The sequence below is a fragment of the Battus philenor genome, unplaced genomic scaffold, assembly GCF_028537555.1.
Source record: "Battus philenor isolate CCGP_79_NKW_IND1 unplaced genomic scaffold, ilBatPhil1.0.hap1 SCAF_27, whole genome shotgun sequence".
Taxonomy (NCBI): Eukaryota; Metazoa; Arthropoda; class Insecta; order Lepidoptera; family Papilionidae; genus Battus; species Battus philenor.
Genome location: NW_027181690.1, coordinates 10,468,754 through 10,483,429, shown reverse-complemented (window position 1 = coordinate 10,483,429; position 14,676 = coordinate 10,468,754). Strand labels below are relative to the sequence as shown.

The 14,676-nt window shown below is 34.3% G+C and overlaps 1 protein-coding gene across 1 annotated transcript; it reads right to left on the bottom strand.

Moving 5' to 3' along the window:
- Positions 1–327: 327 nt before the first annotated feature.
- Positions 328–9,815, bottom strand: LOC137925501 (facilitated trehalose transporter Tret1-like). Its single transcript, XM_068768953.1, has 7 exons — positions 9,654–9,815; positions 7,953–8,179; positions 6,017–6,340; positions 3,849–3,981; positions 2,082–2,305; positions 862–1,056; positions 328–560 (listed from the first exon to the last, which is right to left on the bottom strand). Exons 1-7 carry the CDS (start codon positions 9,718–9,720, stop codon positions 339–341), a joined length of 1,392 nt encoding a protein of 463 aa, XP_068625054.1. The 5' UTR covers positions 9,721–9,815; the 3' UTR covers positions 328–338.
- Between the last annotated feature and the right edge of the window lie 4,861 nt (positions 9,816–14,676).

The window sequence follows — 14,676 nt, the reverse complement described above, 5'->3', positions numbered from 1 at the left end:
ATCTGTTATATTTTTTTTCATAATAGTATAGTATTATTAATGTGTAATTTTTTTGATAATGATATAACATGACATTTAGCAGAATTTTTTTTTTCAACTAAGAATGGATTTTATCAAGATTCATCCACAAAGAAAGTTCAAGAGACGTTCGTTGCAAAAAAATGATATTTTTAAACTGTAGTTGTTATAAACTTTACCATCATATTTTTTTGTCATTTCAGAAAGTACGTATCATGTTTTTTTTTAATGTAATAGAACACCCATAGGACAATTAGAGAACTAATGAATAATTACGCTGATATTTTTTTAAAATTTTTTTTTTATAAATATTTTGTTGTTCACTTTTTTTTAAAACTCGCCTCTATCTCCTCAACACTTTTGCCTTTTGTCTCTGGTAGGAATATGAGTGTGACAAGAAAACCTAAGAGATTTACGACGAAAAAAAAGAAGAATATTGCGTGTTGTCCGAAATAGCCGACGATGGGCTTGTATAGACTTAATTGGATGAATGTCATGAACCAGGCATATGTCACCATCAGGCCCATCACCTTGGCGCGGATCTGAAATAAAAAAATATCTGTTAGATGTCAAAACTGAAGTCTCCACGAATATTTTTTTAATTTTTCCTAGTTTAGAGGCCCCTAGTTCCCGTATATTAAATCTATGACAAGGAATTTTATTTCACATGTTCCGACATATTTATATCGGATCTTTGTTCTATATCTTTGCTTATTGCCGACTCAACTGAGCGCTCTCCTTTTATACTCCCATCTAACTCTCTTAAACAACTAGATAAGTGTTTTTGTCCAAAAATATATCATAAATACATGTAAAGTGTTAAAGATTGGATTAAAATCTCACCTGGAAGTTCAGCATTTCTGACATCATGATGTAAGGTAGTGGTGAAACACCGGCTGCGTATCCGAAGACAGTACACATCATCGCCATTACAGGCAACCAGCTCGGCGTGGTAACACCATGAGATTGGAGCAACATTGCGCAAGCCAAGCTTCCCATGGCGATGGAAGTTAATAGCAAGCAACCAGCTAGAAGTAGCTGAAAAGGTTACTTATATTATACATTTATTTGTATTATAAGACAATAAAAGATATAATTATTCTTTCGAACAGGCACCTTTGAAAAGTCAGGACATTCACTATATATATATATATATATATATAGATTGAATATAGGAGTTGTAAAATATGCATTTTATCATCTTACATTTCATTTTATTTAACAAACTATGGGCGTTGATAAAGTATTGTTTGATAGATAAACGTCAACAAAAAAGATAAATTCTTCATCACTCTGAGTGTACGTATCTCTCTCTCTCGCTCTCTCTCTCTCTCTCTCTGTCTATATATATATATATAAATAAATAACTTTTCTCTGTACAACTTCGCTGTCGACTTTCTGTCCCCTAAGAAATGCCACGGTTTTTTTCTGCCTCCTGAAATATTTTAAAATCCTTATACGTCAACCTGATTATTATTATTATTGAACTTTATGTTAGAAACACTACAGCCAGGCATTCACTGGATCTAATAAGATTCCTTTATCAGCATCTACAGGATGGTTGTTTATAGGTTTAAAACCTTTACAGGGTGAATATATAGCTCATTTTACAACATATAACTAAAGCAGTGGTAGTTCAGCGATGACTATATATATATAAATTAATGTTTGTCTGTAAGTCCTTTATGGAATCGTACACTATGAGTTTGATCATATGATGATATTTACCACAGTTATTATGCAAAAGCTCACGGTTTCTTAGTTAGTATGACTAATTTTCCATAGATGGCGTCACTGTGATTCCAATGAATTTCATATATTGCCGTGACAGTTGATGCTGATTTAAATTGAAACGACAACAGCGAACGAATGATGACGTTTCGTGTTGTGTGTGACGTAAGAGTTTATTTAAACTGTTTAATTCATATCTGGGTCACATAATTAAAATCAAAACAGTACAGTAAATAAAAATCATTCTGTACTCTGCATTCGAGTTTTATTTTCAACTCCAAGAACAATTATCTCGTAAAGATTTGATGGTGAACAATAAATACAAATTTTACCTTACGTCCAAATCTCTCGACGCAACCCATTGAAACTAAAGATCCGAAGATCATAACAACGGGGAAACTCAGTGACTGAAGTTCCGGGCTGATGCTGTACTGGACCCCGCAGGATGCAAGGGTGCTGGATCCGTAGTTTATTATCGCAAACGCTCCATTATTACCATGTGCAGTCATAATCATTAGCATAAGAACAACTATACGTCGCCATTTTTTATTTCGGACTGTGACGAAAAAAATACATAAAAATTGTAAAACCTTTATACAAATGAATTATATATATTTATCATTAATTGAGGAGGTTAAGAAAATATATACTTTTTTTTTTTTTCAGGAAATGTCAAAAATAAAAAATGGATGTGCATATGGAATATAGACAATTTTCTTCTTTATTGGCAGTGACAGTTTAAATCAGTGATTCCCAAAGTGGTCTATATCGACCACTAGGGGTCTATGACAACCTGCAAGGGGTCTACGTCAGCGAAAAAAAAATTGGGGATCCATAAAATGAAAATGGGGGTCCACGATAGTGGATCACAACACATACACTGATAGTACCTATTTACTTACATCATACTATCTTATAATATCAAAACTTTTACATTATTTATAAAAGTACCTATGAAGTAAATAATTTATTATATATGTTTATAAAATTGTGTAAGTTGTAGGATGTTGGTATTCGCTTTGTGGTCGCAATACATTTTAAACTTGTAAACGTACGTATATTTTACATAACAGATACAAAATTTTATTTTAGGTATTTTTATTTAAATTCAATTAATAAATGTATAGATTAATATGTGTTTTTACTTTAAGTTTTTAACACTAAATTTACAGGAAATCAATATCAGGTAAGTAGGGGATCTACCCAACACGGGAAAACATGGCAAGGGGTCTACGACAAAAAAGTTTGGGGAACTCTGGTTTAAATGAACTAAATGATATATGTAATTTATGACATAATATATTGATAAACATACCAAATATATAAGAAAATATTTTTAATGTCACCTTTTGATTTTATACAATGTATATGTCATCATTTGATTCATGTGTTTAATATAATATAATTAAATGTCACCTTATGAAATATAGTAAAATGTGACATTTTTTTTTGATTCAATTAGCATATCAGTGTATATTTTATCTACAAAAATGACACGTTTTGGTTTAAAACTCTCCACTACTTTTTTAAACTAATGTAAATGTTACCTTTTTAATAGAATACTGCATTTATTATGTTATTCTCTCTTAAAAGAAGTCACCATTTAAGAAAGAAAAGGACGGGGACGGGGCATCTTCAGGAGTTATGTTACACCGATCAGTGCCAAACACAGAGTGAGTCAAGTTGGCACTAATCGGTGTAACATAACTCCTGAAGATGCCCCGTGGAGGGGTGAAACACGTGTTGAGTAATTTGGTGGTGGCGGTTGTGTGATTCGCATTGTTTGTCGCATACGCATTTATCAGCGGGCTGGCACGCGGTGCATTTCATACCACTACCACTGCATGTGCGGAAGTGGCTATGTATTGGTTCTTTTCTTACTTAGGATGGACTTCCGCGAGGTAACGCCTGATTCCATTAAATAGTCACCATTTAAACCAAAGGTGTTCGCAAATTGATAAAAATCATGGTTTTGTACTCCATAAATTTTTTTAAGCTAAATGCGTAAATATCACCTTTTGTGCCTAACCTTTTCAATTATTGTTAATCATCTCAATAACAAATCATCCTGTACAAGAGATACATGGTTTGTAACTTACATATGGAGAGTAAAGATATCTTTGGTAGAGATTGAAAATACAGCTCCTGATTTTTCATAACATCAATCTCTCTCTGTACAACTTCGCTATCGACTTTCTGCCCCCTAAGAAATGCCACGGTTTTTTCTGCCTCCTGAAATGATATAAAATCCTTACAGGTCAATCCTCTGAATTTTATGTGTTAGAAACACTACAGTCTGGAATTCGCTGGATCTAATAAGAATCCTTTATCAGCATCTACAGGATGGTTGTTTATAGGTGTAAAACCTTTACATGGGTGAATACATAGCTCATTTAACAACATATAACTAAAGCAGTGGTAGTTCAGCGATGAGGAATATATATTTATATATATATATATATATATATATAAGAGAGAGAGAGATAGAAAGAGAGTGAGAGAGATAGATATAGGCGCCCTCAGCATAGGCCTCCTCCTAAATTCTACTATGACTGGTCGTGCGCTGTCCGCAAGAAAATTCCCGTGATCTTAACCATGTCGTCGGTCTACCTAGTGGGGGGTTTGCCCACGCCACGTTTACGGTCCCGTGGTCGCCATTCGAACACCTAACGGCCCCAAAATCCATCGGTTGCACGAGTTGCATCTATAATATATTTAAGTACATATAAAATTGAATGTGTCTGTCTGTATATACGATTATAAAACCATACATATTTTCGCAGAAGCAGGTAGAAGACTGAAACTCGTGATTGTAGGTCGCAGATTCGCGTATCGGGATGCAGTCTTATGTAATTCACACTTTGTGCATTAATCATATAGTATTGCCATTGCTCATAAACAAGTTTCCAAATGATGGACAGCAGCGTCTTCTGCGTACCATAATACCACACTGCGATCAATCACCCGCCTGCCAAGCGTGGCGTTTATGGTATATTTTCCCCCCTTAAATATCTTTGGAGGAGGCTTCTGCCTTGTAGGGGCCGTATACGGGCTTAAAGACGATGACGACATATAGTTTTAATGATAGTAAAAAGTGTTTTCAAAATTCGAACAATTAATTTTTAAAATTACCATCCTTTGCTATTGGTCCACGTAAAATTTGTAATTTATTGACCTGTTGAATTCCGATAGAAAAATAATTTAATGTATCATATTTCAGTTGAGACATCATTTTATACAGAGTGATTGAATAGGTGAAAAATCCTTCTGCCTACAAATGAGCAATATAAAAATACATTGACCCGTTTATAGATTTTACACGCATAACGAATCACTCTGTATTGAAAGCCTTTCACAGGGTAAGATTTAAATGTATCTATAAAATGGTTTCATTCATTATTTACAACAATTTAATAGTGCCAACAACACAACTTTAAAGCCTTATTGAATGTTACATTACTACGAGTATTTCAATTTATATACGCTAAATCACCACGTCTAAATATATTGTAGTTAAAAAAAGGTAGTTAAAAGTCTTTCATATATATCGTGGAGACACATGTCCAGTAGTGGAAATCCTACAGCTGAAATGTATTTATTATTAATAATATTATAAACGTTTTATATTATTATATTATCACTACGATATTTATTATTTTTTGGATAGTATCTATTTGAGATTTCTATATACTCATCACGATATCTCTGGAATTAAAAAATTTATAGATATAAAACTTAGAATAAATATTAATTACACTAAGTAGATATCAGCTAAAAAACCATTGTATTAAATTCTAACATAAAGAGATTACACGGTATGTTTGTGTAGTTCAGTAATGAATACATTTAAAAAACTTTTAAGTTAAACGGGATTTTGATACCCATATTGTGGTGGTTGTGGAAAAATAGGTACCTAGTCCGCCATATTAGAACGGCGTCCATCTTGAATTTTAAATTTTGACATAATCATCGTGCTTTACTAGTGTAGCCCTTTCATTTGATACCCATATTGAGGGGGTTAAGGAAAAATACGTAATCCGCCATTTTGTATCGGCGGCCATCTTGGATTTATAATGTTATTGATTTTATTATATTGTATTGTCATCTAAATTAAATGTGTGTACCACATTTCAGATCAATCTGACAACGGGAAGGTGCCTAAATTTCAATTTCTAATTTTGATCCAAATAAATTCCGTACGGGTCGAACTAAATAAAACCGTTTAAAAAGACGCGGGACAGCTAAATCATAACAAATATATACTCACTTCAATATTTCCTTTTTTAACTAAGAAAGGTGGTGATTCAGAAGCTTTGATCATCAAAAGAGCTGTTACTATCGGCAATGGACACATGATCCAGAGAATAGTGTAAAAGTCCAAATAAGTTCCCATCAGGTACATGATAAGTACACCAATATTCTGAGTCATGATCAACAGTGAACCTAGCAGCCCTCGTATGTCGTCCTGGCTTATCTCTTTCACGTACATCGGAACAACTGAAAAGGAACCACCGGCACCGACTCCAGCGAATGCTCGCGCCACAACCAATCCCACTGATGATGATGACGACAGTTTGGTTATCCATGATCCCTGTGAAATAATTTGAATCAAATATCATCATTTTAATCATAGAGTGTCCACTGCTTGGCACATGGGCACATGGATTTCCAAGGTTGGAAGATGACATGGTACAGCAAATTGACAAGAGGAAATGGGCAGACATAAAAAACTTCGGAGCGAAGGCCACACACCAAACTTAGCTTACTAACTTAGCAAGCGCTTTCATGGGGATGGAAATCTATGGAGGTAAAGTAGTGAAGGAGGTTACATACAAAAATAAAGGTTAAATTTAAAAAAAAATAAGGTCTGGCATGTAAAAATGAATAATAATAAACTAAATGATATCAAAGAATGCGACGAAGGAAGTGAGGCAACGCGTGTAAAGAGTGTAAAAGAAAGCAAGAGAACAGAAGAGAGTCTGATTAATTAAAGAGGATGTAACGATAGAAGTTGTGAAGTATGAGATAGGAGAAAGAAAATAAAATATTAACAATGTATGTAAAATTATTGATAAATAATATCGCTGTTCCAAATATGATAGGGGGAATCCGAAGCCCCCAAATAACTGGGGCCAAAAATGATTCGACACGAGTTTAATCCTTTCGCTCCGGATTATTTAAATACAATGTTATAATTTAGTGTAAAAACTAACATTAAAAGCAAATTCTTAAATAATTATTAAATTTACAAAGGAGGGCATTATTATTTTGAAATGCAAAGGTGTGCCTTGTCTCTAAACAGGAAACACGAGTTTAATCTATAATTAAATATACTGATTGAACAATGCTAGTCCAGCGGAAGGGGTAGACTTGCGATCATTGGTCCCAGTTTCGATTTCTTACATGATCCACACTTCTTATAAAGAAGTTTCGTTTAAGTTAGTTAATCAGGTTGAGTTGGACACGGTCTTGGTCCAGAGGTTCATAAGGCATGAGAGATTCCGAAGCTACCTTCATAGGTTTAGGCTCAAAGAGAATGTCTCGTGCGCCTGTCACCCAGAACGTGACCAGACCGTGATGCACTTAGTGATTAGTCACCTACCGTATCATCATAGGACAAAACGTCCAAGAACCCAAACTTCGAGAAAAAGACGATTTGCTGCAGCAAACTCTGTTACCCATCGTTTGAAGCTATAAAACCACTCCTTGTCCAAAATACTGCAATTTTTGAAGACGAAGGTCTTTGATTAATGTGTGTTGCCAATGATGACACATGGATCTGTGACGAGGTCACTTACAACAGGCCTCATAAGGCTCAAGATCAACCAGGGAGGAGGGACCATAGTCTCACTAGTAAGCAACAAATAGAGTCGCCAGAGCTAACCACTGCACACAAACAAGTTTCCAGAGGATGAGCAGCTGCGTCCTCTGCGTACCATAATACCACACTGCGATCACCAATCAGCCTGTCAAAAGTACCAGGCCTACGTAAATGGTGAGAGAGTGGTTTGAAGGTGGCAGTTGTGTAATTCGCATTGTTTGCCGCATACGCATTTATCAGCGGGCTGGCGGGCGGTGCTCTTTGTTGCACGACTACCACTGCATGTGCGGAAGCGACTAAATATTAGTCCTTTTCTTACTTAGGATGGACTTCCGCAAGGTAACGCCTGATTCCATTAAATAAATAAATTACAGAAACTTACCGCAATAAACAAGGTTGCTATGATCATAGCAGGTTTTCTTCCATACATATCAGCGATATTTGTGTAAAGAGTAACACTGATAGTGGCTGTCATGCATAGGATGCTTGCAATCAACGAGATATTATTATCTGACACCACTCCCACGGGGGATATGTCAGATTGCAACACTCTCGTCATGGGCGACATCCAGCCAGCCTCGAACCCATAAAGGATTAGTGTGGAATTCGCTAAAAATGTCATCACAAAATTATGATTAATATATACAATTAGTTCCACATTTTCATATCTTTTTTGTTACCTGATTAATACGTTTAAAACGTACATATATATCGTATAAAATTTACATGAAAGATACGATTTAATTTAGGAATATATTCCGCATATTTAAAAAAAAATATTTGTAAACATCTCTAATTTTTTTCCAAAAGAAATCGTATAATACAAAAAAGTAATAAATAAATAAAAATTACATAAGTGTTTAGAAAACGAAAACAATTCATTTTCAATTATAGAAAAAAAAAATTAAAATTTAAATTGAATCTACAGTAATACCCCGCTTTACGCGAGGGATACGTTCCAAAAAAAAATCGCGTTAACTGAAATTCGCGTATAACGAGGTTTATGATTAAACAGTCAAAAATTATTACAAAAAAATACAAACCATTTTAATCAATCACTTTAATTCTAGGAACACTTTATGCAATACATACTCTTATTTTTTACGGAAAAATACATCTATTGTCTTTTGGGCAACGTTTTGTTTACGTTCTTGTAAAATACGTTCATAACACCCAACACTGTTTTTAATTGTTGATGGTCAAGACACCATAGAGAAGTTGATGACTACATTATATTTATACGCACTCTTTCGCGTAATTCGAGGCATTTGAGCGCGAAATTTGCAATTCGCGTTATAGTGAAACCGCGTATAACGGGGTCGCGTAAAGCGGGGTATTACTGTATTAGTACAAAATATAATACTGTGATCAGAAAGTAAGGTGAATTTGTTTATAAAATGTAAATTCTTTATTTATTATCTCAAATCAATTCCAAAAACAGAGTAATCTCTCTCTTTGATTATGTATTTATGGCCTTTTGAATTTGCTGAATTACATCATGTACACATGCAGTATGACATCTACCAATCGAGACATAGCGCATTTAAGACATAAAACATCCTTCAAAATGATCTGAGCCAAATGATATTTCAACTTCTGACAAATAAACGCTTGGCAAATGTTATAAACAGTCCTAGCAACCTAGGAAACCAATATCTTCCTTCCTAATGCCCGAGAGCTTGTAAATGACAATTACAACATACTTCTTGATCACACTAGTATATATATATTGATATTAATCATAAAAATAGAAATACTATCATCAGGAGTTACACAAAGCTCTAGCAAAACTGTTAAGTTTGAAGAACTCCATCTTCCCCAACTGTATTTTATCTGTATGGAAAAATGTCAATTAGCACTGTCAAAATTATAATTCAAACTTTTTGGTTGGAATTAGTGTTATAAAAACAAAATCTTTTAAAAAAAGAATTGGGTGTTCAAAGCTTATTGTCATTTAAAACAGAATTAAATAAAGATAATAATAAATTAACATATTTTTTCGAATCTTTCCTCTAAGATTAAGATATATATATGATTTATGTATATATGTACGTATGTATGATCCAATTCGAAGTTATTTTACCTAATAAAGCTAGCATCCATTGCACTCTCGTGTGTCCGGGAATCTTTTCTATATCTTTCTCCAACATTTTTCTTTCACATGTAAACACTTCTCAACTTATCACAAATCAGTCTTAAATTTAATGAATAAATATTATTATATCTCGTAAAAAGGTCTTTCTAAAGTCGTCGCACCGCCATTTTGGAGCAATCGAATCAACACGCTCGCAAATAGATAACGCTTTATATTCACATATTGTTTATATGATACAGGATGTTTTATATTATTTATGCTAGCCTTTTTAAATGTAATTAAGGGATTTATCTAGAGATACGTAGACAAACAAAAGTAACCAACATAGCCGCTGGAGCGCCAGGGTTCGGGAGTGGAAACAGACCAGCAAACACATGTCAGGCGCTCACAAGGTGGACATGACCTTGTAAAAGTCTTCGAAAGACGTTGTAAACAGGTCGATCCTCACTGGTCTTATTGGAATACTTAGGGCGGGGGGGGGGGCTATGTCCAACAGTGGACGTCTTATAATGATGATAATGAGTGACTATTGATCTTTGGACGATTGGTTTTTTAAAGATTTTTAAGATTTTTTTTTAATCTTTTACATCTGTTTTTAATTTCTTTTCACTTATCACGAGACAATATGAGTATATATATTAATAGATTCGTTATATTTCTACTTCTCTTTAATTTAAACGTGTACTAATAAAAATTTCTGTTCCCTGCGGAACAAATACAACTAAAGACAGTCCATAGAAATAACTGGTACAAACAAATTCTTCACCGGATCTTACCACCATGTTTAATAACGGTTTGTTTTCTTGTAAAGACTAAGAAACGAACTCAGTGACCATCTCAAATCCTAAAGAGAACATCGTTCGCAAAGTTAATGCTATCCCATTATTACTTCTGCAGCAAATTTCTCGAAATATCGTCGCCAGAATTCAAGAGTGTACCTGACGTGATAGACAACATTTATACAAAAAACATTTATATACTTAAATCCGCATAGGTTTTTATTTTTAATAATATTAAAAATGAAAATTTACTTTGAAAATTATGTCTTTAATTTGATTTTAAAGTTCTAGTTCTGCCACCGGACACTCGTCATAATATCGAGATCTCTATAACCTGCTAAATGAACTATTATCAGCTCATTTCTGCAACGAGCTACCAAAACATCATTCAAATTTGGCTGCAGAATGAACTCATGGTTTCTTAAGTTTATGCAGTATTATCAGTTAAGAAAATATACCAATATATAGTTACTTCTGCACATGCAGTCGTAGTCGTGCAATAAAGTGCACCGCCCGCCAGCCCGCTGATAAATGCGCATGCGGCAAACAATGCGAATTACACAACTACCACCGCTAAACCACTCAACACGTGTTTCACCTCTCCACGGGGCGGTGTAACATTACTCCTGAAGATGCCGCATGTGCGAGAGTAGATATATATTTGTCCTTTTCCTACTTTGGATGGGCTTTCGCAAAATAACACCTGATTCCATTAAGTATTATCAGTTGTCTGGTTTTTCAGGACCATACATACGCATCAGCAATATAGAACAATTGTTGAGTTTCTGGTCAGCTATTCTTAGCAGATCTCTAGCCTTTGAAAGCTTGCATACATACAGACTACCTTTTAATAATTTTAAATATAATTCACTAATCCAACGAGCATGTAAATGGATATTTGAATTAAAAAAATCGTAATTTCAATATTTTAATTATTGAATCTTGTGTGTTCCTTTGTTAATTGCCTCCTGAATATCTATTCGGTTATAAATTAATTTTATTTCATATTATTATATACCTTTTTACCACTGTACAAAACCTACATGAACAGGATGACGTGATCAAGTTACTAGATGTTTAGTAAAATTAAAAAAAAGAAACTTAATAATTCAAGATGGCGGACCGTAAAAGATGGAGGATAGAATTATATTTTTGCACCTTTTATAAAATCATTCGAAATTTGAACACTACTATATTGATACATAGAAAGCTTAAATTATTAATTAATTATTCCATAAATATGCAAGAATTGTACAAAATAAAAGTGAATGTAAACACGCCATATAAATGCATAAATGTCATCCAAGTGAATTCTAAACAAACATAGAGTGACAGATTAATTTCGGAACGAATGTTTGTTTTAATTAAATAATTTTAATGTCAGACAAATATTTACTTTGACATATTTAACTAATAAAAGATGTAAATGTTACTGAACAATGGATACACTATGTTTATAAATAAAAAAAATTGGTCACATCTTTTGCTAAACGCTTATCTTTAAATATTTTTATTAACACGCGAGTTTCTTATGGTGGGAAAAATAAATTAAAACATAGAATATACTCAAAACATCACATTTATTCAAACCATACAAAACAAGCTTTTGACAGCTTGTCAATAAAAACAAAAACAAATCTTTGGTTGCAGTACGACGTCCAACCACCAGTAAACAAATCTTCTTTAAGGTTATCGGAAGACGCTGAGTGAAGTTTGGAAATCTATGGTGGAGGTCTATGACTGGCAGTGGGCATTATAAGGCTTAAATGACGACGATGAAATCAATAAATAAAAAAATATTTTGAGATTACAAAATTTGTCATAGCATAAAGTATGTTCAACGTTGGGCTTCCTACGACTGAAATAATATCAATCAGCCTGCTTTCGTTTAAATTGATACGTGTAATAATATAATAATATAATAATAATATTGCTACATAAAAAGCCGCCATATGTGAAAGTTCCCGCGGGCGTCGTCACAACGCTCAAACGTTTGCTCGTCTCGCCCACTCGTCTCGCTCACTCGCACGGCGTGCACTATACGCGCTCTTGCTTGCGCCTTGGCAGGTAGCCAAGGCGCAGCACGTGCGCCCGCGGCCGTTGCAGTTCTCGGGGAGTCGGATTTGAACTAAAGAACGACGCGCAACCGCTTGTGAGCGCACTATTCATTTTCCGGGCACAAATTATGTTAATTATTCAATAAACGTTTTTTCACATCACATACGTCAAATATAAACATTATTTGATGTTAAACGTTAGTATAGAACATCCTGTATATCACGCATGCAACATCTCGTGTACGACTAAAATAGAATACCAACAAAACTAAGGGCATCATAAATTATCATATGATATCCATCTAATTTTCCCAAAGCACTAATCAAATAAATACTGCACACCGGCTCAGATTTATCTATCAACAAACATATATACTTCCCTTGTGTTTACACGTTGACATTGACGTAGGTATCTCGATTGTTTTTATCTGAAAATATCAAAATTACATACAGTACCTAGCAATTAATATTGCACATTGACCTTTGGAAAGAGACAATCGGCTAATTTCGCACTATCTCTGTCCCACACTACCTGTGTGACGTTTTATTAGTCGTTGTATTTCGTGTGACAGAGATGAAGCTCTACGAAGCCGAAGTTACCCGATTGTCTCCTTCTAATTTCGATGTGTAATATTTATCGCCGGTACTGTATATTAAGTCATTCTATTGATTTAAATTTGCCAATATCGGTGGTTGATTATTTTAGGAGGTGATTTGTCGTTGTTGTACCAATAAATGCTGCGTAGTTGTCCGCTTATAAGATGCACAGATAGCATCCTGCTAGGAGGACACAGGACAAAATTAAGGTCGTGGAAAGTCTCTGAAAGAGTCTGAGAAAGGCTGATGTCTTGGAGAAGGCGTGTTCAACTAATATGATAAAAACCCTACAGGCTTATTCCGACCTTATTGGTTATCTAAGAAGAAGGAATTTGACCTGCCATTCAAATGATCCAATGTGTAATAATGATCTTATTACCCTTGATTCAAACTGTTAGAAAAATTTTAGATGGTCAAATTTGACTTCAATATTTATTCTATCCAAACCGTCTTAGCTATAAATTACCCTTCGGCAATTTACATATCGTTATACCTTCAAAAATAATGTTCTACACAGTGAACACTTGTACACATCATAAGAATTCCGTAAAAGTCTAGCTTCATCGAAAGTAAGATAAAATTGAAGTACATTATAATGCATATGAATTCAACTCGATGTTACGTGGGTTTCAAAGGTGACCGAACAGCCTGCAACAAACTCGGACAAGATTTTTAGCAGTACTTAGTACAATGTATTCTAGAACAAATAGATGTTTTAATCAAAAAGTAAGTTTAAATTGTCATTTAAAACTGTCTGTACCAAGGCTGACCAAACTGCGGCCCGCGAGCCACATGCGTCTTTTTGAACGATTAGTTTTGGCTCCGATTGATTGACGAATTATTTCTATATATAAATTTAAATAACCAATGCCAGCTCCTGGGAAATCGAAACAAATTAACCAACATCTAAATTATTATTAGGAGTGCTGTCATATACGTGTGGATATATCTAACTTCAATACATATATTTTGTACTGTTGTCATACACTTTCAATAAATATAATTTTTATATAAAAAATCTTCGTTTGCGTGTTTTAATTGCGTATTGAATTGCAGCTAGAAATATTTCAAATTTCGAACAATGGCACGAACTATCAAGGAGGTTGGTCACTTCTGGTACCTTTCCCAAGCATCTGTAAGTCAAAAAAATCAATTATCGAGTTACACGTGTTTTTATCAAATGTTTCAATTTCCTTAAACGCGTCAAGTCTCGATTGACGCTAAAACCCCTCAAATAAAAAAATATTAAAAACTCGACTCATCGACTAACCTAACCTAACCTAAACCAACGTATTCACCTAATTTAGCTTCGTGCTGGCTTCTGGCTGTACAGCAAACTCAAAAGGCCAAAGCGGAGACGTCGTTTTGACACAATTGATGAGATAAAAACAGAATCGAAGAAGTTCTTGAAGGCTTTACTGAAAAAGGCTGCCCCGTTTTGACACGATTGAGGAGATAAAAACAATCGATCGATGAAGTTCTTGAATGCTACACTGTAAAAAGAATGTTTCGAGTACTGGAAGAAGCGTTGGCAACAGCGCGTTTATCAGACGGAGATTCCTTTGAAGGTGATGAAAT

Coding starts and splice junctions, on each gene's coding strand:
- LOC137925501 (XM_068768953.1), bottom strand. CDS start 9,720: ATGTTGGAGAAAGATATAGAAAAGATTCCCGGACACACGAGAGTGCAA. Junction 8,180..9,653: donor ATGGATGCTAGCTTTATTAG/GTAAAATAACTT, acceptor TGACATTTTTAG/CGAATTCCACACTAATCCTT. Junction 3,982..6,016: donor TTAAAAAAGGAAATATTGAA/GTGAGTATATAT, acceptor ATATCATTTCAG/GAGGCAGAAAAAACCGTGGC.